This window comes from Triticum aestivum, chromosome 2B (genome assembly GCF_018294505.1).
Source record: "Triticum aestivum cultivar Chinese Spring chromosome 2B, IWGSC CS RefSeq v2.1, whole genome shotgun sequence".
In the NCBI taxonomy this organism is placed as follows: Eukaryota; Viridiplantae; Streptophyta; class Magnoliopsida; order Poales; family Poaceae; genus Triticum; species Triticum aestivum.
This window is the reverse complement of record NC_057798.1, coordinates 717,463,953-717,489,556: the sequence shown is the minus strand read 5'-3', so window position 1 is coordinate 717,489,556 and position 25,604 is coordinate 717,463,953. Positions and strand designations below refer to the sequence as shown.

The 25,604-nt window shown below is 49.3% G+C and overlaps 1 protein-coding gene across 1 annotated transcript; it reads left to right on the top strand.

Moving 5' to 3' along the window:
* Nucleotides 1-21,907: 21,907 nt before the first annotated feature.
* Nucleotides 21,908-23,749, top strand: LOC123046926 (UDP-glycosyltransferase 88A1). The gene has a single exon (XM_044470360.1). It carries the CDS (start codon nt 22,037-22,039, stop codon nt 23,486-23,488), a length of 1,452 nt encoding a protein of 483 aa, XP_044326295.1. The 5' UTR covers nt 21,908-22,036; the 3' UTR covers nt 23,489-23,749.
* Nucleotides 23,750-25,604: the final 1,855 nt, after the last annotated feature.

The window sequence follows — 25,604 nt, the reverse complement described above, 5'->3', positions numbered from 1 at the left end:
TTAATCCGGAGGGGCCACGAGCTCTTCAACACTTCATGGGTTTGACACCCGCGGAGATGTACAAGCTGTTCTTCGGATCGCAAGAGATGCGTCCGGAATTGACCGAGGATGCTGGCCTAAGCTGCAATCGCCCGGATACTCAACTAAGTAGCCCTGTGTCCGGACACATCGTCCATTCATTTACCGTGGGTTTGCCTTTTAACCAGCTATCCCTTGGACAGGAGTGGATAGCACAAGCAAAACTAATACAGTGTCCGGCCCCCCTCCCTGAGACCACGCACGATCACGTGTTAATCAAAATGTTGGAGGTTGCACCTTCGGAGGAGGGCGAAGGAGGGCACAGGGGAACTACCACCTCAGCCACGGAAGCTTTCAGTAAAGGAGGAATCGAGAGTCCCTCCTTCCAGGGGGAGAAGAGGACCGCTTCCGAAGACCCGGAGGCCAAGGCCTCAAAGCGCGGAAAGAAGTCTGTACCGGAAGGTCCTGTGCCGGGAAGAGCCCCGGCCGTACTGTCTCCTTGGAGAAATCAACCCTCTAGCGAGCCGTAAGTAAAAAGGGTGGATTTTGTAATAGTGGACATCCCTGCTTAATTTCTAAGGGTAACCGAAGTTTTCACCTTGTAGTTCGGATCTCAGCCCATCTCAGCACAGCTCATCGTCGGGAGACCTTCGTCCGGAGATGATGGAGAGCGAAACGCCTCCATCTGCCGCCCCGTCGTGCGGGGCGGGCGACCCTGAGGTGTCATCACGGAGGGTCTCCCCGAGTCCGGCGGGGCCGAAGAGTTCGGCACCCATTGGAGTACGGCCGGTGGAGCTGCAGGATTTGCTCAAGAGGGCATCTATCTCAGAAGATCACCGCACATTAATGGGTAGGGTGATTGAGAGGATCTCGTCCGCCGAAAGCGGGTTGTATGAGGCCGTCAGAAGTTTGCTGACGGGGTTTGAGGTACGCAAAAAATGACATACCTTTTGACAGTTTTGCACATGAAGTGCGCCCTGTATAGATAGTAGCCCCTGAGACTTGGTATGCTGTCGAAAGCGACAGCGTGCCGAGGATCATAATCTCAGTTATAGATTGTCGCCTTTCCTATGCAGGTGGCGGAATGTTCGGTGGCCAGCCGGACTGATGGATTTGCCGAGCTGAAGAGGCAACTCGACGTTGCGGATGCGGACATCTCGCTGGTCAATAAACGACTTGATGAGTCACAAGGTATGTGGTTGCTCCGCGGTCGCCTAGTAAGGGAGCTGACGCCCATTCCTTACAATTTGTATGCTTGATGCAGATGGCGCTGCTGTTGTGGAAGACCTTCGAGCAGAACTTGCTCGAGCCAAGGAGCAAGCCAGAAAAAGTGAGGCGGCTGCCTCGAAGGCAGCGGAAGAGCTAGAAGCCGAGAAGGCTGCTCACTGCCGAAGCAGGGAGGAGATGGCCGGAATGGCCGCGAAATTAAAAGTTGCTACCGACCGCCAGGAGGTTCTTGAAAGAGAACGCCGAGCGGAGCAAGAGGACCTGAAGAAGGCCAACGCCGAAGCCAAGGATGCCCGTAGTGCAATGCGGGCTATGAAAGAGGAACTGCGTCAGGTCGGAGACATTGTGGCTGGAAAGCCCTTTATGCTGCGTAGGAAGTTCACGGATCCGAAGTATGCTCAGCTGGGCCGATTGTACGGTGCGGAGGATCCTTATCTGGACTTGGTAGCGAGTGCGGCGGACGCAGTCGTGCACTTCCGAAGCCAGAAGGATCACGAAATGGAAGAGCTTTTCTGGTCTCAATTCCATAGTCTGGAGCGTCCACTTCCGTTGAGTGATCGGCTAGTTGAGTGGGCTGAGCTGAATAGATTGTCCGGACTTGCCATGACGGATGTGGTCACTCATCTGTGGCCGGAAAGGCCCAAGCCGAAGAGTTATTTTCGCTTGTTGCAGCAATTCCTTGGGGCGGTGCCGCATATTGGGGCGATGAAGCGGTCGGCATGCATAGAAGGTGCACGGATGGCTCTCGCCCGTGGTAAGACATACTGGGCGGAGATGGATGTCACCGCTGTTGCATCCCAGGGTTCGGACAAAAGCCGATTCCCCACCGAGCACTATTTTGAGGAAGTCCTGCAGGGCGCTCGTTTAATAGAGTCGCAGTGCTCGAAAGATGTTATGTTTGAATGACATGTATGATTTCTGAGATCATGTTTATAATGCAATAGCTTTTTATACTTGTGGGTTCAAGTATTGAACTATCTCCTGTGCGGCCGTATATATATGTATAATCTGAAAGATGGTAGTCTTTGGCTTCAGCCCCCACGCACATGGTGCGGGGGTGTTTGCAAAAAGAAAAGCGCTTTTTCACACTTAATCCAACGTCTTGGTCCTTTTAAGGAGGTGATAGCATAGCAAACTAGGCAACCGGACTATAATGCTTTATCACTTTCACTTAGCCATAGGAGCTCGAATGTGGGGCTACTATATAGCCCCTGGCGGCACCGCTCTTCTCCGAACTTCGGGGCACGTATGTGCCTGACCGGGAAGCGGTCCTTCATCAAAGCGGAGGAATTCTAAACATTCCAATGGTCGATCGAGTGGTTGACCAGTCTCTCGCTATATCATGACAGTCAGTTTTCGGCTTTCTCTACTGAGGTGCTCGCCCGGCCGAACCGGGGCACAATCGCAGTAGTTCTCCTGGTGCCACGTTAGCCGATGATATGGAACGTAAGGCAGCAAAACACAGGAGCCGGGCAAACCAACATTTGACCAAAGACATGATTTGGAGCTGATGCATATAAGGCCTAACTCGAGACGCCGAACACTCCCTGAGGTGTTCGGTCTTTATGATATCGGGCAGAACAATGCCCTAAGCCCCTAGTGTCCAGGTACAGGCGGGAACTTCTGACGCGGCCAATGCCAAAACACCAGCCTCCTCCTCGGTTATGGTAGGAAACCGGGGGATGTGTATCAACAAGAGACAGTAAGAAAGGTTTACGCAGGGTCTTAATCTGAAAAGAATCCTTGCAATGGGTCCCTGCTGCACGTCTGCGCCTGTGTCTCCGTTGTGCTGTATCCTGGACGGGTGTAGCACGTGCTTCATCTGTAAAAGAGAAGGACTTAGTTTCTGAGAAATATCGTGCAAAAGTTGTATAAAAATAAAGTATAATTTTGAAGGTGGAGAAAGTTGAGCTTTATTGGCTCTTCATCATTTATACGCGCGGCCCCTTATTAAGGGGGTATGCGGCTGGGAAGCCCCTTGTTTATTTACGCTGGACTCGCCTAACCGTGTCCGAGGTCTGAATGACCCGTTTTTACGGGCCTTGACCTGTAAGGTCGAATTGGTGTGTGGCTGTCAAGGCAGCCTCACATTCTCCGTGGTCGAGGAACACTCAGAGTTATTTTTTAATGAGATTATGCCACGTTGACCGGGCATTTTTAAGCGTAAGAAACGCGTAATGTGGTATTGCATTAAAGCGGGCGAAAGCTGCGCGCCCCAGTAGTGCTTAAGGGCTACTGTTAAATGGGGCGATGGAGAGTGAGCTTTTCGCGACGGAGGTTGTTGGATGAACCGAACACAACCTCTAGTGGTACAGAGCCTGTATAATTGGCTTAAAGGCCTGGCGTCACTCCTTTGAAGGAAGTGCTTCTATGGCGAATTTTGGTAGGGTCTATCCCCATTCTGCGGACGGTGTTCTGGTATTGCAGGTGTCGCGCTGTCTTTTCGTGTTATCACATGAAGTGAGTTCACTGTTTTGACTTCTAGTGGGAAAGTCTTCTGTTTTCCGCAGTGCTGCTTTTGGGTTTCGTCACTGTCGCTTGGTGTGTCGAGCCCCATGTGTTCGGCGTTAAGTCGGCCGGACTGTTTGAAGACCCAACAATCTCTGTGGGTATGGTTTGCAGGCTTCCCGGAGGTACCATGTATTTAACATAGTATGTCTAGAATCTTGTTTAGGTTGGATAGCTCGTCACTGTTGTCCTTGAGGGGCAGTGTTTTGTTGTTCGGCCGAGAGCTTTTGAATCCGGCGTTGACCGCCGTACTATTTGGGCCATTTTCCTTATTCCGGCGCTGATCTTTTCTGCGTCGTGATTTCCCATTTCCCTCCCTGACTTCGGATGTACTCGGGTCGCTGGTGCTGCATCTAGCCAGCCAGCTGTCTTCCCCCGTGCAAAAGCGGGTCATGAGGCTTGTTAGTGCGTCCATTGTTCTTGGTTTTTCCTAGCCGAGGTGTCTGGCGAGCCATTCGTCTCAGACGTTGTGTTTAAAGGCTGCTAAGGCTTCAGCGTCCGGACAGTCGACTATTTGGTTCTTTTTAGTGAGGAACATGTTCCAGAATTTGCATGCTGACTCTCCGGGCTGTTGAGTTATGTGACTTAAATCGTCTGCATCTGGAGGGCGGACATAAGGCCCCTGAAAATTTGCTCGAAACGCATCCTCAAGCTCTTCCCAACTTCCAATGGTATTTTCTGGGAGGCTTTTAAGCCAATGCCGAGCTGGCCCTTTCAGCTTGAGGGGTAGGTATTGTTGGGGAACGTAGTAATTTCAAAAAAAATTCCTACGTGCACGCAAGATCATGGTGATGGCATAGCAACGAGAGGAGAGAGTGTTGTCCACGTACCCTCGTAGACCTTAAGCGGAAGCGTTATCACAACGCGATTGATGTAGTCGTACGTCTTGACGATCTGACCGATCCAAGTACCGAACGTACAGCACCTTCGAGTTCAGCACACGTTCAGCTCGATGACGATCCCCGGGCTCCGATCCAGCAAAGCTTCGGGGATGAGTTCCGTCAGCATGACGGCGTGGTGACAATGATGATGCTCTACCGGCGCAGGGCTTCGCCTAAACTCCGCGACGATATGACCGAGGTGGAATATGGTGGAGGGGGGCACCGCACACGGCTAAGGAACGATCCGTAGATCAACTTGTGTTGTTGTGTCTAGAGGTGCCCCCCTTCCCCCGTATATAAAGGAGCAAGGGGGGAGGGGGCGGCCGGCCTAGGAGGGGTGCGCCAAGGGGAGTCCTACTCCCACCGGGAGTAGGACTCCCTCCTTCCTTGTTGGAGTAGGAGAAGGGGGAAAGAGGGGGAGAGGAGGAAGGAAAGGGGGGCCGCACCCCTTGTCCAATTCGGACCAGAGGGGGGCTGCGTGCCTCCTTCCTTTCAGCCTCTCTCCTCTATTCCCGTATGGCCCAATAAGGCCCATATACTCCCCGGCGAATTCCCGTAACTATCCGGTACTCCGAAAAATACCCGAATCACTCGGAACCTTTCCGAACTCCGAATATAGTCGTCCAATATATCGATCTTTACGTCTCGACCATTTAGAGACTCCTCGTCATGTCCCCGATCTCATCCGGGACTCCGAACTCCTTCGGTACATCAAAACTCATAAACTCATAATATAACTGTCATCGAAACCTTAAGCGTGCGGACCCTACGGGTTCGAGAACTATGTAGACATGACCTAGAACTATTCTTGGTCAATAACCAATAGCGGAACCTGGATGCCCATATTGGCTCCTACATATTCTACGAAGATCTTTATCGGTCAAACCGCATAACAACATACTTTGTTCCCTTTGTCATCGGTATGTTACTTGCCCGAGATTCGATCGTCGGTATCCAATACCTAGTTCAATCTCGTTACCGGCAAGTCTCTTTACTCGTTACGTAATGCATCATTCCGTAACTAACTCATTAGCTACATTGCTTGCAAGGCTTATAGTGATGTGCATTACCGAGAGGGCCCAGAGATACCTCTCCGACAATCGGAGTGACAAAACCTAATCTCGAAATACGCCAACCCAACATGTACCTTTGGAGACACCTGTAGTACTCCTTTATAATCACCCAGTTACGTTGTGACGTTTGGTAGCACCCAAAGTGTTCCTCCGGTAAACGGGAGTTGCATAATCTCATAGTTACAGGAACATGTATAAGTCATGAAGAAAGCAATAGCAATATACTAAACGATCAAGTGCTAGGCGAACGGAATGGGTCATGTCAATCACATCATTCTCCTAATGATGTGATCCCGTTAATCAAATGAAAACACATGTCTATGGTTAGGAAACATAACCATCTTTGATTAATGAGCTAGTCAAGTAGAGGCATACTAGTGACTATATGTTTGTCTATGTATTCACACATGTATCATGTTTCCGGTTAATACAATTCTAGCATGAATAATAAACATTTATCATGATATGAGGAAATAAATAATAACTTTATTATTGCCTCTAGGGCATATTTCCTTCAGTCTCCCACTTGCACTAGAGTCAATAATCTAGTTCACATCATCATGTGATTTAACACCAATATTCACATCTGTATGTGATTAATACCCATAGTTCACATCGTCATGTGATCAACACCCAAAGGTTTACTAGAGTCAATAATCTAGTTCACATCGCTATGTGATTAACACCCAAAGAGTACTAAGGTATGATCATGTTTTGCTCGTGAGAGAAGTTTAGTCAACGGGTCTGTCATATTACAGAGTCGTATGTATTTTGCAAATATTCTATGTCTACAATGCTTTGCACGGAGCTACTCTAGCTGATTGCTCCCACTTTCAATATGTATCCAGATTGAGACTTAGAGTCATCTGGATCGGTGTAAAAGCTTGCATCGATGTAACTCTTTACGACGAACTCTTTTATCACCTCCATAATCGAGAAACATATCCTTATTCTACTAAGGATAATTTTGACCAATGTCCAGTGATCTACTCCTAGATCACTATTGTACTCCCTTGCCAAACCAGGGCAGAGTATACAATAGGTCTGGTCCATAGCATGGCATACTTTTATAGAACCTATGACTGAATGCATAGGGAATGACTTTCACTCTCTTTCTATTTTCTGCCGTGGTCGGGCTTTGAGTCTTACTCAATTTCACACCTTGCAGCACAGGCAAGAACTCTTTCTTTGACTGTTCCATTTTGAACTATTTCAAAATCTTGTCAAGGTATGTACTCATTGAAAATCTTATCAAGAGTCTTGATCTATCTCAATAGATCTTGATGCTTAATATGTAAGCAGCTTCACCGAGGTCTTTCTTTGAAAAACTCCTTTCAAACACTCCTTTATGCTTTCCAGAAAATTCTACATCATTTCCAATTAATAATATGTCATTCACATATACTTATCAAAAATGTTGTAGTGCTCCCACTCACTTTCTTGTAAATATAGTTCTTTCCAAAAGTCTGTATAAAACCATATGCTTTGATCAACTCATCAAAGCGTATATTCCAACTCCGAGATGCTTGCACCAGTCCATTGATGGATTGCTGGAGCTTGCACACTTTGTCAGCATCTTTAGGATTGACAAAAACTTTCTGGTTGCATCATATACAACTCTTCTTTAATAAATCCATTAAGGAATGCAGTTTTGACATCCATTTGCCAGATTTCATAAAATGTGGCAATTGCTAACATGATTCAGACAGACTTAAGCTTCGATATGAGTGAGAAAATCTCATCGTATTCAACACCTTGAACTTGTTGAAAACATTTCGCAACAAGTCGAGCTTAGTAGATAGTAACACTACTATCAGTGTCCGTCTTCCTCTTGAAGATCCATTTATTTAACATGGCTTGCTGATCATTGAGCAAGTCAATCAAAGTCCATACTTTGTTCTCATACATGGATCATATCTCAGATTTTATGGCCTCAAGCCATTTCGTGGAATCTGGGCTCATCATCGCTTCCTCATAGTTCGTAGGTTCATCATGGTCTAGTAACATGACTTCCAGAACATGATTACCGTACCACTCTAGTGCGGATCTTACTCTGGAAGACCTACGAGGTTTGGCAGCAACTTGATTTGAAGTTTCATGATCATCATCATTAACTTCCTCACTAATTGGTGTAGTAATCACTGAACTGATTTCTGCGATGAACTACTTTCCAATAAGGGAGAAGGTACAATTACCTCATCAAGTTCTACTTTCCTCCCACTCACTTCTTTCGAGAGAAACTCCTTCTCTAGAAAGGATCCATTTTTAGCAACGAATATCTTGCCTTCGGATCTGTGATAGAAGGTGTACCCAACAGTTTCCTTTGGGTATTCTATGAAGACGCACTTCTCCGATTTGGGTTTGAGCTTATCAGGTTGAAAACTTTTTTCCATATAAGCATCGCAACTCCAAACTTTAAGAAACGACAGCTTAGGTTTACTGCTAAACCATAGTTCATAAGGCGTCGTCTCAACGGATTTTGATGGTGCCCTTTTTAAAGTGAATGCAACTGTCTCTAATGCATAACCCCAAAACGATAGTGGTAAATTGGTAAGATACATCATAGATCGCACTATATCCAATAAAGTACTATTATGACGTCCGGACACACCATTAAGCTGTGGTGTTCCAGGTGGCATGAGTTTGTGAAACTATTCCACATTGTTTTAATTGAAGACCAAACTCGTAACTCAAATATTTGTCTCCGCGATCAAATTGCAGAAACTTTATTTTCTTGTTACGATCATTCTCCACTTCACTCTGAAATTCTTTGAACTTTCCAAATGTTTCAGACTTGTGCTTCATTAAGTAGATATACTCATATCTGCTCAATTCATCTTGTGAAGGTCAGAAAATAACGATACCCGCCACGAGCATCAACACTCATTGGACCGCATACATCGGTATGTATTATTTCCAATAAGTCAGTAGCTCGTTCCATTGTTCCGGAGAACGGAGTTTTAGTCATCTTGCCCAAAAGGCACGGTTCGCAAGCATCAAATGATTCACAACCAAGTGATTCCGATAATCCATCTTTATGGAGTTTCTTCATGCGCTTTACACCGACATGACACAAACGGCAGTGCCACAAATAAGTTGCACTATCATTATTAACTTTTCATCTTTTGGCATCAATATTATGAATTGTATCACTACGATCGAGATCCAACAAACTATGTTCATTGGGTGTATGACCATCGAAGGTCTTATTCATGTAAACAGAATAACAATTTATTCTCTAACTTTAAATGAATAACTGTATCGCAATAAACATGATCAAATCATATTCATGCTCAACGCAAACGCCAAATAACATTTATTTAGGTTTAACACTAATCCCGAAAGTATAGGGAGTGTACGATGATGATCATATCAATCTGGGAACTATTTCCAACACTCATCATCACTTCACCCTCAACTAGTCTCTGTTTATTCCGTAACTCCTGTTTCGAGTTACTAATATTAGCAACCGAACAAGTATCAAATACTCAGGGGCTACTATAAACACTAGTAAGGCATACATCAATAACCTGTATATCAAATATACCCTTGTTCAGTTTGCCATCCTTCTTATCCACCAAATATTCAGGGCATTTCCGCTTCCAGTGACCATTTCCTTTGCAGTAGAAGCACTCAGTTTCAGGCTTTGGTCCAGCTTTGGTCTTCTTCACGGGAGTGACAACTTGTTTGCCATTCTACTTGAAGTTTCCCTTTCTTTCCCTTTGCCCTTTTCTTGAAACTAGTGGTCTTGTCAATCATCAACATTTGATGTTCTTTCTTGATTTCTACCTTCGTCGATTTCAACATCACGAAGAGCTTGGGAATCACTTTCGTCATCCCTTGCATATTATAGTTCATCATGAAGTTCTACTAACTTGGTGATGGTGACTAGAGAATTCTATCAATCACTATCTTATCTAGAAGATTAACTCCCACTTGATTCAAGCGATTGAAGTACCCAGACAATCTGAGCACATGCTCACTAGTTGAGCGATTCTCCTCCATCTTTTAGCCATAGAACTTGTTGGAGACTTCATATCTCTCAACTCGGGTATTTGCTTGAAATATTAACTTCAACTCCTGGAACATCTCATATGGTCCATGACGTTCAAAACGTCTTTGAAGTCCCGATTCTAAGCCGTTAAGCATGGTGCACTAAACTATCATGTAGTCATCATATTGAGCCAGCCAAACGTTCATAACGTCTGCATCTGCTCCTGCACTAGGTCTGTCACCTAGCGGTGCATTAAGGACATAATTCTTCTGCGCAGCAATGAGGATAAACCTCAGATCACGGATCCAATCCGCATCATTGCTACTAACATCTTTCAACACAGTTTTCTCTAGGAACATATCAAAATAAACATATGAAAGCAACAATGCGAGCTATTGATCTCCAACATAATTTGCAAAATACTACCAGGACTAAGTTCATGATAAATTTAAGTTCAATTAATCATATTACTTAAGAACTCCCACTTAGACAGACATCTCTCTAGTCATCTAAGTGATCACGTGATCCAAATCAACTAAACCATGTCCGATCATCACGTGAGATGGAGTAGTTTCAATGGTGAACATCATTATGTTGATCATATCTACTATATGATTCACGCTCGACCTTTCGGTCTCCGTGTTCCGAGGCCATATTTGTATATTCTAGGCTCGTCAAGTTTAACCCGAGTATTCCGCGTGTGCAACTGTTTTGCACCCGTTGTATTTGAACGTAGAGCCTATCACACCCGATCATCATGTGGTGTCTCAGCACGAAGAACTTTCGCAACGGTGCATACTCAGGGAGAACACTTCTTGATAATTAGTGACAGATCATCTTAAAATGCTACCGTCAAACAAAACAGAATAAGATGTATAACAAATAAACATCATATGCAATCAAAATATGTGACATGATATGGCCATGATCATCTTGCGCCTTTGATCTCCATCTCCAAAGTACTGTCATGATCTCTATAGCCACCGGCATGACACCATGATCTTCATCATCTTGATCTATATCAATGTGTCGTCACATGGTCGTCTCGCCAACTATTGCTCTTGCAACTATTGCTATCGCATAGCGATAAAGTAAAGCAATTATTTGGCACTTGCATCTTATGCAACAAAGAGACAACCGTAGGGCTTCTGCCAGTTGCCGATAACTTCAACAAAACATGATCATCTCATACAACAACTTATATCTCATCACGTCTTGACCATATCACATCACAACATGCCCTGCAAAAACAAGTTAGACGTCCTCTACTTTGTTGTTGCAAATTTTACGTGGCTGCTACGGGCTTAGCAAGAACCGTTCTTACCTACGCATCAAAAACCACAACGATAGTTCGTCAAGTTAGTGTTGTTTTAACCTTCGCAAGGACCGGGCGTAGCCACACTCGATTTAGCTAAAGTGAGAGAGACAGACACCCGCCAGCCACCTTTAAGCACAAGCGCTCGTAATGGTGAAACCAGTCTCGCGTAAGCGTACGCGTAATGTCGGTCCGGGCCGCTTCATCTCACAATACCGCCGAACCAAAGTATGACATGCTGGTAAGCAGTATGACTTGTATCGCCCACAACTCACTTGTGTTCTAATCGTGCATATAACACCAACGCAGAAAACCTAGGCTCGGATGCCACTGTTGGGGAACGTAGTAATTTCAAAAAAAATTCCTACGTGCACGCAAGATCATGGTGATGGCATAGCAACGAGAGGAGAGAGTGTTGTTCACATACCCTCGTAGACCGTAAGCGGAAGCGTTATGACAACGCGGTTGATGTAGTCGTACGTCTTCACGATCCGACCGATCCAAGTACCGAACGTACGGCACCTCCGAGTTCAGCACACGTTCAGCTCGATGACGATCCCCGGGCTCCGATCCAGCAAAGCTTCGGGGATGAGTTCCGTCAGCACGACGCCGTGGTGACGATGATGATGCTCTACCGGCGCAGGGCTTCGCCTAAACTCCGCGACGATATGACCGAGGTGGAATATGGTGGAGGGGGGCACCGCACACGGCTAAGGAACGATCCGTAGATCAACTTGTGTTGTTGTGTCTAGAGGTGCCCCCTTGCCCCCGTATATAAAGGAGCAAGGAGGGAGGGGGCGGCCGGCCTAGGAGGGGCGCGCCAAGGGGAGTCCTACTCCCACCGGGAGTAGGACTCCCTCCTTCCTTGTTGGAGTAGGAGAAGGGGGAAAGAGGGGGAGAGGAGGAAGGAAAGGGGGGCCGCACCCCTTGTCCAATTCGGACCAGAGGGGGGCTGCGTGCCTCCTTCCTTTCGGCCTCTCTCCTCTATTCCCGTATGGCCCAATAAGGCCCATATACTCCCCGGCGAATTCCCGTAACTCTCTGGTACTCTGAAAAATACCCGAATCACTCGGAACCTTTCTGAACTCCGAATATAGTCGTCCAATATATCGATCTTTACGTCTCGACCATTTCGAGACTCCTCGTCATGTCCCCGATCTCATCCGGTACTCCAAACTCCTTCGGTACATCAAAACTCATAAACTCATAATATAACTGTCATCGAAACCTTAAGCTTGCGGACCCTACGAGTTCGAGAACTATGTAGACATGACCTAGAACTATTCTTGGTCAATAACCAATAGCGGAACCTGGATGCCCATATTGGCTTCTACATATTCTACGAAGATCTTTATCGGTCAAACCGCATAACAACATACTTTGTTCCCTTTGTCATCGGTATGTTACTTGCCCGAGATTCGATCGTCGGTATCCAATACCTAGTTCAATCTCGTTACCGGCAAGTCTCTTTACTCGTTACATAATGCATCATTCCATAACTAACTCATTAGCTACATTGCTTGCAAGGCTTATAGTGATGTGCATTACCGAGAGGGCCCAAAGATACCTCTCCGACAATCGGAGTGACAAAAACTAATCTCGAAATACGCCAACCCAACATGTACCTTTGGAGACACCTGTAGTACTCCTTTATAATCACCCAGTTACGTTGTGACGTTTGGTAGCACCCAAAGTGTTCCTCCGGTAAACGGGAGTTGCATAATCTCATAGTTACAGGAACATGTATAAGTCATGAAGAAAGCAATAGCAATATACTAAACGATCAAGTGCTAGGCTAAAGGAATGGGTCATGTCAATCACATCATTCTCCTAATGATGTGATCTCGTTAATCAAATGGCAACACATGTCTATGGTTAGGAAACATAACCATCTTTGATTAATGAGTTAGTCAAGTAGAGGCATACTAGTGACTATATGTTTGTCTATGTATTCACACATGTATCATGTTTCCGGTTAATACAATTCTAGCATGAATAATAAACATTTATCTTGATATAAGGAAATAATTAATAACTTTATTATTGCCTCTAGGGCATATTTCCTTCAGGTATTTTATGGCATGGAGATCGTCTCCTCTGGCCATATGTATGTGTAGGATATAATCCTCAATCCAGACTCCGGGGTCTGTTGTTCCGTCATATGCCTCTATGTTTACGGGTTTGAATCCCGCTGGAAATCCATGATCCAGTACCTCATCGGTGAAATATAGTGGGTGTGCGGCGCCCCTATATTTGGGTGTGCCGTTGTCTTCAAATGCTCGGCGGTTATGTTGCTTCCTGGAGTCTTCTTTTTTGGCCCATAGATAGACCTGGCTGGGTCATCCTTTTTCCAAGGATCTTTATGCTGATCGTGTGTCGGCTTGTGTGCGGCGCCCCTTGTTGCTCTTGGCCTGTCATCTGGTCGTCTATCCGGCCAGGCGGCTTCTTTCTTTTTTGATTGCGGGGGCTCTAAGGCCTCCTCGTCAAATTTGGGCAACAGCTTGCGCTTCGGGTAGCTCTTTGTCTGGTGACTAGCGCCATATTTATCTTCGGTGTTGAGTACTTTGCTCCATCTCATTCTGAGTGCGTCTTCCGCTGTTTTGAGCTTCCGCTTTGACTTCTTCAAACTTCTTGCAGTGGCGACGAGCCTTTTATGAAGGTTCGTATGCTCTGGTGATGTGAGATCGTCTTCGCCGGGGATGGGTTGCTTGTCCAGTTCATCATGTTCGGATGGCTGCTTGGTGGCATGTGCGTTGTCCACTGCTTCGCCCTGCTCTAGGGCCGGGTCCGTATGGGTGCCGTTTTTATCGAGGCCGGTCTTCGGGCGGCGCTTGCGTCACCATTTTGGTTGTTTGTTGGGGGAGTTGTCCTTCGCCACGTCCCGTTTTTCCTCATTGTCGCTTCCTTTTGGTGTATCCACCATGTATACGTCGTGAGCTGGGGTGGCTTTCCATTGCCCGTTAGGCGCTGGTTCTTGGTCGTCTCCGGCATCGTTGTCCATACCGTCGATGTCTTCGGAGTCATAGTCTAGCATGTCGGTTAGATCGTCAAAAGTGGCTACTAAGTGGGTGGTGGGTGGGCAATGAATTTCTTCGTCGTCCGCATCCCAACCGTCCTGACCGCAGTCCGGCCAGGGCTCTCCTGATAACGAGAGATACTTTAGCGAACTCAAGATGTCGCCGAAAGGTGAGTGTTGAAAGATGTCCGCTGCGGTGAACTCCATGATCGGCGCCCAATCAGATTCGATCGGAGGGGGCACGGGAGGTTCAGAGTCCGGTGAGGAGTCCAGCACCTCGGAGTCACGAGCTTTATGAGGGACAAGGTCAGTGTTCGGCTCTATCGCCGTAGAGGTTGTAGCCCCCGAGGCGGTGTCTAGCCATCCGTCCTCGACCTGCGCAGCCGGCTACGAATTTAAGATCGGAGCGGGTTCGAGTGCGGCCTCCAGGGTACTGTCCGGCTGCAGAGCTAAATCATGCTCACCGTGACAGTGTGGCACGCTCGGCTGTGGCTCGAATCCATCGAGGATCAAGTCCCCGCGGGTGTCGGCCGTGAAGTTCAAACTTCCAAATCTGACCTGACGGCCAGGGGCGTAGCTTTCGATCTGCTCCAGTTGGCCAAGAGAATTGGCCCGTAGTGCAAAGCCGCCGAATACGAAGATCTGTCCGGGGAGGAAGGTCTCACCCTGGACTGCGTCGTTGATGGTGATCGAAGAAGCCATCGAGCCTATCGGTGATGACACAGAGGAACTCTCAATGAAAGCACCAATGTCGGTGTCAAAACCGGCGGATCTCGGGTAGGGGGTCCCGAACTGTGCGTCTAGGTGCATGGTAACAGGAGACAAGGGACACGATGTTTTACCCAGGTTCGGGCCCTCTTGATGGAGGTAAAACCCTACGTCCTGCTAGATTAATATTGATGATGTGTGTTACAAGAGTGGATCTACCACGAGATCAAGGAGGCTAAACGCTAGAAGCTAGCCTATGGTATGATTGTTGTTCGTCCTATCGACTAAAGCCATCCGGTTTATATAGACACCGGAGAGGGCTAGGGTTACACAGAGTCGGTTACAATGGTACGAGATCTACATATCCGTATCGCCAAGCTTGCCTTCCACGCCAAGGAAAGTCCCATCCGGACACGGGACGAAGTCTTCAATCTTTTATGTTCATAGTCTTGGAGTCCGGCCGATGATGATAGTTCGGCTATCCGGACACCCCCTAGTCCAGAACTCCCTCACTCATGTTGCTCTCACTTAGTTTGGACATCGGTATGCCCATCCCCTTCAAGGTTTCAGCGTAAAGGATGTTCAGGCCACTGCCACCATCCATCAGTACGTTGGTCAGTCGAGTGCCCCCAACCACAGGGTCGACCACCAGTGTGCCTCCCAGGGGTGGCCACACGAGCGGGATGGTCCGACTGGTCGAATGTGATGGCCATCTGAGACCATCTCAAATAGGTGGTCTTCTCCACAGGGGCGACCATGTTCACTTCTCTGTTGATGAACTTCAATCGACTCTTGCTTTCAACATCAGCAAAAATCATCAAGGTGGAATTGACTTTGGGATAACCATCGTCTTCCTCTTCATCTTCCTCCTTGTCCGACTCATTCTCCTTCTCATTGGGCGGTTTCTCTCGGAACTGCTGGATTAGGAGTCGACACTGCCGAATGGTATGCTTCGGGTAAATCAGATTACCTTCCTCATCTTTCTTTGTGTGGATGTGGCATGGAAAATCCAGCACATCATTCCCTTCTTTATCCTTCACCTTCTTTGGGGGCCAGGGCCCCTTACGTTTTCCCTTAAACTTTCCTTGATTCACTGCTGCGATCTCTCCAGGAGCTGCTGGCTCGGCTTTACGCTTCTGCTTCCGACTGGAGTTACCTCCACCGGCGTCTTGGCTGACCGGTTTGCTCTTCCCGCTAAGGAGTCTATCCTCTTCTTCTCTATTAGCGTACCGGGTGGCTATCTCCATCATCCGAGCCAGAGTCATATCTCGAGTCCGACCGAATTTCAAGACCAACTCCCTGTACTTGACGCCTTCCTTGAAGGCACATACAGCTTGATGCTCTGAAACATTCTCGACGGTGTGATGCAAAGTGGACCATCTCTGGATGAACTCCCTCAAAGTCTCATTCGGCTTCTGCACACAATGCTGCAGCTCGGGCAAACCTGTTGGTCGCTTGCACGTGCCCTCGAAAGTTCTCACGAACACTCGGCATAGCTCTTCCCAACTGTGAATATTGCCTGGAGTCAACTGAGTTAGCCACGCTCGGGCTGACCCTTCCAACATAAGGGGGAGATGCTTCGTCACTATCTCGTCGTTGCCGCCCCCAATCTGCACAGCCACTCGGTAATTTCAAGCCAAGTTTCCGGCTTGGATTCACCGGTGAACTTACTGACCCCGGACACCAACCTGAAGTTGGGTGGAATCACTGCTGCTCTGATGGCTCTGCTAAAACACTCGAGACCAGAAACATGCACTCGACTGCCACTTGGACGGTCTCTGCCTGGATCTTCTCTGTGCGCCCTGTTTCAGTCGACCAGGCCTTGAACGAGGATAGATCTCGCGTCAAAGCCTGGTTCCCTTGGGTCGACTGAAGCTCTGCGCTCACCACTATGACGGTGCTTGTCATCGTTCCGCCGAGGCACATACGACGCACTCCTCGGGGGAGGCGTGCGTCCTCGACGGCGATTGTCACGGTCGAGTGGATGATCATATTGTCTATGCCCTTCACGCTGCGGAGGTGATCTGGGGCTGTGAGCCGACTGAACCGTGTTTGCTGTAACGGATCTGCTGTGAATCTTGTTTCGCGACTGAGATACTGTTGTATTCTGCTCTCCCGCCGCCCTGAGCAGGGCCTGGATTTGCATCAACCCTCTGCCAGCCTCTGACTGGGACGGTTGGATCGACTCTGTTATGCGGGCTACGGCTGTGAGATTCTGAATCGGAGTGTGGTATACCTTACGTGGAGGCGGAAAGAGTTGTCGTCGACTGGACTCATGGATCCGCTCCTGAGCGCGCTCGTCGAGAGCCCGTTGGAGGTTATCAGTCGAGTGCGCTCAGCCAGATTAGCTAAGCGCACCTCCTACAAGGCCCGAGCCTCGAGGGTTTCTCCTATGATGGGCGTGTGGAGTGCATCCATGTTGCGGCGACGAAGTTCTTCCCTCTCCTGAGAAGAGAGGGGCTCGGGTCGGTATTCCTCGTGGGCGTGCGACGGATCGACGCCTCCGTCTCCGCCGCCCTCGCGGCAGAAACCAGGTGGGCTGTGAGGCCCATCAACCATTAAGACTTCGGCCGCAGGATCGCTGCTATCGCATTCGGATGCGGTCTCCATGGATCCAGTCGACAGATCGAACAAGCCGTGGAGAGTTTCGTCGGGCTCGATTGCCGCGACTTGGTGGGTGGTCGATTGCTGAGCCACCACGTGTTTCACCCACCGCTGAAACCGCGATCGACCGGATCGCTTGCGGCGGCGGACAGCGGGGGAGGAAAACGCCATTGGAGCCGACTGGTATTGAGTCGACGGCTGCCGAAGAAGAACGCCACGAACGCACGCGCGGAAGTGCGTCGCTCCTCGGACGGGGAGCGCCTCAGTGTCCAGGGGAGCTTCTTGGAGCCACGCGGAGTCATCGACGACGAAAACGAGCGCGCCGAGACGGATCTTGCGGCCTTCAGCCAACCCGCCGCCGTAAACCATGGTGATGGTGATCGGAAAAACTTGCAACTTCACCAATAAGTCGCTAAGACGCCTGCCCCACGGTGGGCGCCAACTGTCGTGGTTCTAAGCCAGACAGTAGAAAGGGGGGTAGGTATGGAGAGGCAAGATCTTAGCTATGGCGAAGATGTACACCTGAGATTTACGAGTTCAGGCCCTTCTCTGAAGAAGTAATAGCCCTACGTCTCGGAGCCCGGAGGCGGTCGATTGGATTATGTGTGTTGTATTACAGAGAATCCGAACCCTTGTGCCAGAGGAGGGGGGTGGCTTATATAGAGTGCGCCAGGACCCCAGCCTGCCTCCATTACAAGGGAACTAATGTACATAAAGTAAGGGGCGTTACTGGTAACGCCGGCATTAAGTACTCTTAATGCCCATGAAGACTAAGGAGTGAATATCTGGCCGTTGTGCGTCCTACCGACTCCTGGTATTCGACGTGGTCGACTGGTCTCCATATGGTCGAGTGAAGGTAGAGAATTCCGGTCGAGTGATTGCATCGTCGAGTGGATTCTTGGTCTTCTCATTCTTCTGGGGTAGTGACCTTGGGTAGGGTGTGTAGGTCAGGCCTATGACCCTACCCAGGTCTGTATCCTCATCAGACACTGCCTCCTGACAGTCGTATACATCCTGTGTTTCATGTATCTCAACTGAAACCATTCACACTAGACTACTTTCCGGTCTTCGCCAAGCTTCCTCGAACACCAGACCTCATGGTTGCACCACTACAACCAGAAGTGATACTGGATCGCCGAATGGTCAAGAAGGGCAACACTTCAGCCGTTCAGGTTCGTGTGCAGTGATCATCTCACTCTCCGGATTCAGCTACCTGGGAAGACTACACTGTGCTTCGTCGTCGTTACCCTACGGCTCAATGTTGGGACGACGCTGCTTCCGCTCAAGGGGGGCAATTGTCACACCTACTACCACCTGAGCAGTGGACTATGAGGGGGAAAGGGCTCGATGTGAGTATGGGCTGAGCCCAGTGGGGCGCATGTGGCAGATACGCGTGTGTAGAGTGTGTGTGTGTCTGTATTAAACACCTCGTCCGCGTGAGACAATGCAGCGAGAAAAACACTCACAATTTAAATCTCATCCCCTTTCTCCTACCTCCCTCACCCTCTTCCTCTCATCGTCCCCAAATTCTCCTCAGTGCGACCGACTTCGGCTGATCGGTTGTTACACTAACCCAGAATTGGGCTTAGTCGATCAGATCGGGCCCAACACATTCAGAGTCACATCCAGAGAAAAAAAACCGCATGAATAGCAAAGCAAGATCCAATGGCTACAAAATCGACTAACATAAATTTAAAACTCAAACAACTGACATATAGCTAAAGTGATTCTCTATCGTACACATTGGTCTCCATAATTGTTCTAGGTACGGTTCATAAGTATCTTTGTCGTATCTTCTCCAAGTGTTCATCAACATCTATACTTCTATACTACTTATAAAAGAGAAAACATAATCTTCTTTAAGTGCACCCCATAAAACGTACACGGATACATTACCACCGCATGATTAATCTCACTAAACTCAATCTAACGGCTAGCCTTAACCTAATCTGTTCTCTGTGTGCACTTAGCAATTTACATTGACTGACCGTACTCCACCGTGGAGGAAAATATGAAGTCCACGCCTGGTCAATTAGGAAACTATAATCACGGACACATCCTATTAAGAAACTAATCACAGACGCATCTAATTATTAGGAAACTAATCACAAACGCATCCTATTATTAGGAAACTAATCACGGGTGCATCCTATTATTAGGAAAATAATCACGAGCGCATCCTATTAGAAAATTAATCACGAACACATCTAATTATTAGGAAACTAATCACGAACGCATCCTATTAAATAACTAATCACGAATCTATACTACTTATAAAAGAGCAAACATAATCTTCTGTAAGTGCACCCCACAAAACATACACGGATACATTACCACCGCATGATTAGTCCCACTAAACTCAATCTAACGGCTAGCCTTAACCTAATCTGTTCTCTGTGTGCACTTAGCAATTTACATTGACTGACTGTACTCCACCATGGAGGAAAATATGAAGGCCACGCCTGGTCAATTAGGAAACTATAATCACGGACACATCCTATTAAGAAACTAATCACAGACGCATCTAATTATTAGGAAACTAATCACAAACGCATCCTATTATTAGGAAACTAATCACGGATGCATCATATTATTAGGAAAATAATCACGAGCGCATCCTATTAGGAAATTAATCACGAACACATCTAATTATTAGGAAACTAATCACAAACGCATCCTATTAGATAACTAATCACGAACACATCTAATTATTAGGAAACTAATCGCGAGCGCATCCTATCGTCTTCTATCAGGGAATCGCGATCGCGAGTCGCCTGTCGTCACCAGCCCACCACCCACGCGAGCCACAATGGGAGACATGCGAAGAGGAGCTGCGGCTTCCTCCGAACACGCACACGTGCTGTCGCCGCCTTCGTCTTCTGCCTGGAGGGCAGGTCACTCTTCTACTGACTGCAACGACTTCGCATCATACAGAGGGACCAACCATGTTTCTCCGAATATCTAGAATCATGATCCTTATGACTTCATCTCTACTACTTGTAAGAAGTACATTTTTTCATTTGACTTGGGAGGTAAGATATGTTTTATCCACTAGAGTTGCTAAAATTGGAAGCATATCTGCAGTTTTTTTCTTTCTAAACCGGCATTTGTTGGCCCTTTTTTGCCACTGTTATTCTTACAAGTGGTAGCCTACGTATCATTATTACTACAAACTGAGAGGATATTTGTTATATTGTCAAAATTTTAGAATGTTGAGCCCTTAAAGAAATGTGTAGTACTCAAGTAACTGTTCCAAGTTGTCATATTAATGCTTTTGTCCAGTGATTAACAAGTATAGTTACGCAATTTATCAATGTAATTTTTATTTTGTTTACATGTTCTATTTTCATAATAAAGTAAGTCACTTTTCTTGCTTCCAGACGTTACAACACTTGTGGTGTAATAGTAGAATCGGATGGTCCAACTAGCATTTTTTTGTCTTGTTTCACAGCTGATTTTATGCAGTCAAGACATCTTTACACTTCTCTATGTGACAATGACTTCCTCTTTTCAACAAACCATAGAGGTCTCTTCCCGCTATTGTGTGGTTGACACTCAATTGTAATAATAATTCTTGACTGGAGTTTGTTGGCACTGAAACGGTTCCTTAGCTTGTCCTAAATGACATTTTCATGTGTGATTATACTTGCATAAATGTGTGCATATGGAGAATCATGATGAATCTTTTAAATAATTTTGAGTTTTATACATTGGGAAAAGTGGGTGGTCTTTTAATACAAGAGACATGTTGATTAAGGAGAAATGATATTTCAAATTATTTGTATGAGTTGGGAATAAGAGATTGTGTACTTTATAGGGAAATTTCAAATTTATGAATAAATTGTCTTGTATTAAGTATAGTATAATGTGTTAATCCAAATAGATGCATGTTGCACGTGCACACTTATTAGTCCAAATAGACGTGTGTTGCACGTGCATATTTACTAGTAATTGAAAAGAGAAGTGTACTGGGATGCAATACGGACAAATGGGTTTTTATTGAGCATCTCTCCATCAGCATGGTATGACATGCATGTAAGCACCGCATGACTAGCTAGTCTTTCCTCGTGACGAGTCACCGTTGTTTCGTGATATGGCGTGGCAGCCAAACCGGCTGACCTGCCCATCCCCATCGTGCACTTGCAGGTTGTTGGAATCAATTATCGGGAGATATTACTGGCAAGAGGCTCGCCGATGAGCCAACGGCCCAACCAGAGGACGGCGGAACAGCCAGCCGCTGCCGACGTCAGTCCACGCAAACCATGATGACGCTCACGAATCAACAAACTAAACTGTTCACGAACAATTTTTGTCTAGTAGTACAGGAACAATTGTTTGTGGACGGTCCACAGACGGAGACGTCCCGACGGCCCCGTCGGCCCGGCCTGCCCGTCGTGAGGAACATTTCCGGTACCACCGTGCCACCGCCAGAGGTGGTGGTGGCTCGAAGGCGATTGCCGTACGTGCTGGGACGTGGCTAGGATCCAATCACTCGTGAAGAACGTGTGCACTGCACTGTATCGTCGTCGGTGTTCCCACGTACGTACACAACGTTCACAAGTAGTAGTCCACAAGAAACGTTCCTATATTCTCCCTATGTATTGCGCGTGACAGACACTTCCACCTCGGCCGGCAAGAACCACGACGGCAGGCTTCGATCACTCCTCACGTTTTGCCCGATAAAGTGCTGCAATGGCGAGCGCCAACGTCCTCCTCCTCCCGGAGCCCGGCTCGGGCCACCTCATGTCGCTCATCGAGGCCGGCAAGCGGCTGCTCGCTCACGGCGGAGACGGGCTCACCGTCACCGTGCTGATTGTCCGGCCAGCGACGCCCGAGTCGGCCTCCGAGGTCGACTCGCACGTCCGGCGCGTCGCGGCCTCCGCCTCTGGGCTCGGCATCCGGTTCCACCACCTCCCCGCCGTCGACCCGCCCACGGACTGCGCCGGCAACCTTCAGGAGTTCAAGTCCCGCTACATGCAGCTGCACGCGCCCCACGTCAGGGTCGCCGTGGCGGAACTCGGCGCCGCGGCGCTCGTCATAGACTTCTTCGCCACCGCCGTCATCGACGTGGCGCACGAGTTCGCCGTGCCCACGTACGTCTACTTCACGTCCACGGCCGCGCTGCTCGCGCTCACTCTGCGCCTGCCGGCGCTGGCCGTCGACTCCGACGCGTCCGACGACGGCGCGGTGGAAGTCCCGGGCATGCCGCCGGTTCCCGCGGGGTCTGTTCCGGGGTTTCTGGGCGATAAGGAGAGCCCTAACTACGCGTGGTTCGTGTACCACGGCCGTCGCTTCATGGACGCCGACGGCATCATCATTAATACGGTGGACGCGCTCGAGCCCGGACTTCTCGCCGCGATAGCCGGAGGCCAGTGCGTGCCTGGACGACGCGCGCCGCCGCTATACCCGATCGGTCCAGTGATCGACCACGCCGTGGAAGCGTCGAACGAGCCCTGCGTCCGGTGGCTCGACGCGCAGCCTCGGGCGTCGGTGGTGTTCCTTTGCTTCGGGAGCCTGGGATGGTTCGACAGAGCCAAGGCGCACGAGGTGGCCGCGGGGCTGGAGCGCAGCGGGCACCGCTTCCTGTGGACGCTGCGCGGCCCTCCGGCCGCCGGCTCGCGGCACCCGACGGACGCGAACCTGGACGAGCTCCTCCCGGAGGGGTTCCTGGAGCGGACGGAGGGGCGGGGCCTGGTGTGGCCAACGCGGGCCCCGCAGAAGGAGATACTCGCGCACGCCGCCGTCGGCTGCTTCGTGACGCACTGCGGGTGGAACTCGACGCTGGAGAGCATGTGGCACGGCGTGCCGCTGGTGCCGTGGCCGCTGTACGCGGAGCAGCATCTGAACGCGTTCGAGCTCGTGTCCGTCGTCGGCGTGGCCGTGGCGATGGAGGTGGACAGGGAGCGGGACAACTTCGTGGAGGCGGCGGAGCTTGAGCGGGCGTTGAGACGCGTGATGTGCGGCGGGTCGGAGGAGGAGGGCGCCATGGCGAGGGAGAAGGCCATGAAGATGAAGGCCGCGTGCAGGCGGGCCGTGGAGGAGGGCGGCTCGTCCCACGCTGCGTTGCAGAGGCTGCGCCATGCAATTCGCAGCGGTACAACGACGTGCAACGGCGCAGCGCCTCCCAAGGAGACGACGTCGTGATCCGTCGCCGGCCGGGTTCCACTTCCACCGGTGGGCATGCAGCTCCCCTTATTTGAGTTTGCCTGCAGCTTTGGCTTTGGTTTGGCGGCGCTGGCGTTGTGAGTGTGAAGCCCTTCGAGTTCACGGCGGAACACCGTGGCAGACTGGCAGTTCGTCATTTCCATAGGTTCCAATATAAGATTGCAATGATTGACGGTAGATCGATCGAACCTTGTTGGATCGATTGTTTGCCCAAAATATAAATTTCTTCAGGATGGTCCAGTCACAGGCTTTGTAAATTGTCCCATTGAGGAAGAAGATGGTGGCAGCGGGGAATACACATGTGACAGATTGTCTCTGAACTCTGAAGTTGCGCAGAGGAGCAGAATGGGCAATGCCACGCATCAACCTGCAAAGGTACAGCTGGCATTTTCTTTCTTTCCAGAGAGCTGATTTTGTCCGGATTTTGTCCCTTTGGGTCGGCAAAACGGACGCCCATACCCCTTTTCGCTGATCGCCGGTCGGTGCACCTAACGGGCGGCGTCATCCCAAACTTTATGTCCGTTTAAAACGAAAAATGCATTGTAAAATGCTTCAGAACATAAGTATATTACAATAACTTAATTTAAAATTCCTCGATAGTCACAGCCCACACATAGTACTTAAGTTGAAATAAAAAAACATAAAAAAGATAGATCTACCGCCCGCTGCCGCCGATGTTGTGGCCGTCTTCAGGTGTCACCGTCCTCGTCCCTAGTCAGGTCGATGTAGGGAGGCGGCATCCAGAGGTGGGGCGGCTGCGTCCAGTGGCGGAGACAGGGGGGCCAGTAGGGGCCCTGGCCCCCCTAACATTTTTCATCTAAGCCTAATATGCATATGAAAAGGTGATTATTTGCCATTAAATTGGTGTATTTTGATGCACCGGCCCTCCCCAATGAAGATTAGCAGCACTTGGCCCCCTCATTCGATTTTCCTGGCTCCGCCACTGGGTGCGTCTTGTGCAGGTTGCGCTGGTGGCGGCGGCGGCGGTGACTACGGCGCCCACGCGGCCCGCGGGACTGGCAGTGGCGACGGTGGGCTGCATGGCACCGTGGTCGTCCACGACCACGACTGCCCGTACAACGCCTGATTCCACACCGGGGTGGGCGGCCGGTCCTCCATCACCTCCCGCTTCACGTCCAGCTCTGGCACGCAGACATCTCCGGTGGCTGAGAGCGTCAACATCTCCTCCAGCCCCTCCCATTGCTCCTCATGGCTGCGCTTGTACTCCCTCTCGGAATCCTCCATCACGGCATGCACCAGCCGCTCCTCCTCCTCGGTCGTCATGATGGGAGGTGGTGGTGGCGACGGCGACAGGGAGGGAGAGGGCGTCGCCAGGCAGCGCACTCTAGGCGGACTCGGTGCGCGCATACGTGGCACGCGGGGCGGGCTACGAGCACGACCAACCAAAATATTTTGCTAGTGCATGTCATGCTCGTCCTAGATCATGTGTTCCAGAGGGGCGAGTCGACGTCGTAGCGCTGGTCAACGAGGTAAGGTGCGGCCGCTCGCCAGGACGGGGGAATGGGCACCCGATTTGAGCTCAGATGCCACCCATTGGGGAGGTGGGCATCGGACCACGACGGCAGGGTGCCGGTCTCCCAGTACAAGCGACATACGCAGTACGAGCGCATGGGGACGTCCGAGACATACAATTCTTTTTTCTTTTGTGCCTCTCTTTTTGCTAAAATAATTTGCCTCATTTTCTAGCCAGCTCCACCTCTGTAAGGTAATCTTGAACTTGTATGTCTTTGTCGCAAAAGAAAAAAGAATTGAAAAGACCGGGCCTGGCCCAGACTTGACCAACCCACCGACTCGATCTCTTTGCCTAAAAAGAAACCCGACTTGATCTCTTTATATATATAGACCGGGACGACACCGCCGCCGCCGCACCAATCCCAATCCTCAAGCAAACCTCCAAAACCCATCAACCGACGGCCGGCACCAGGAGCGGTCGGCGGAAGGGGCGCTTAGCCGGCGCGCACATGTCGGCGGCCGGCGATGACAAGCGTTGTGGCACCAAAAGAAAGGCCGCCGGCTCCGGCGAGGCGGCGCCGGCCGACGTCGCGACGCTGCGGCAGGCGATCATGGCGCATCT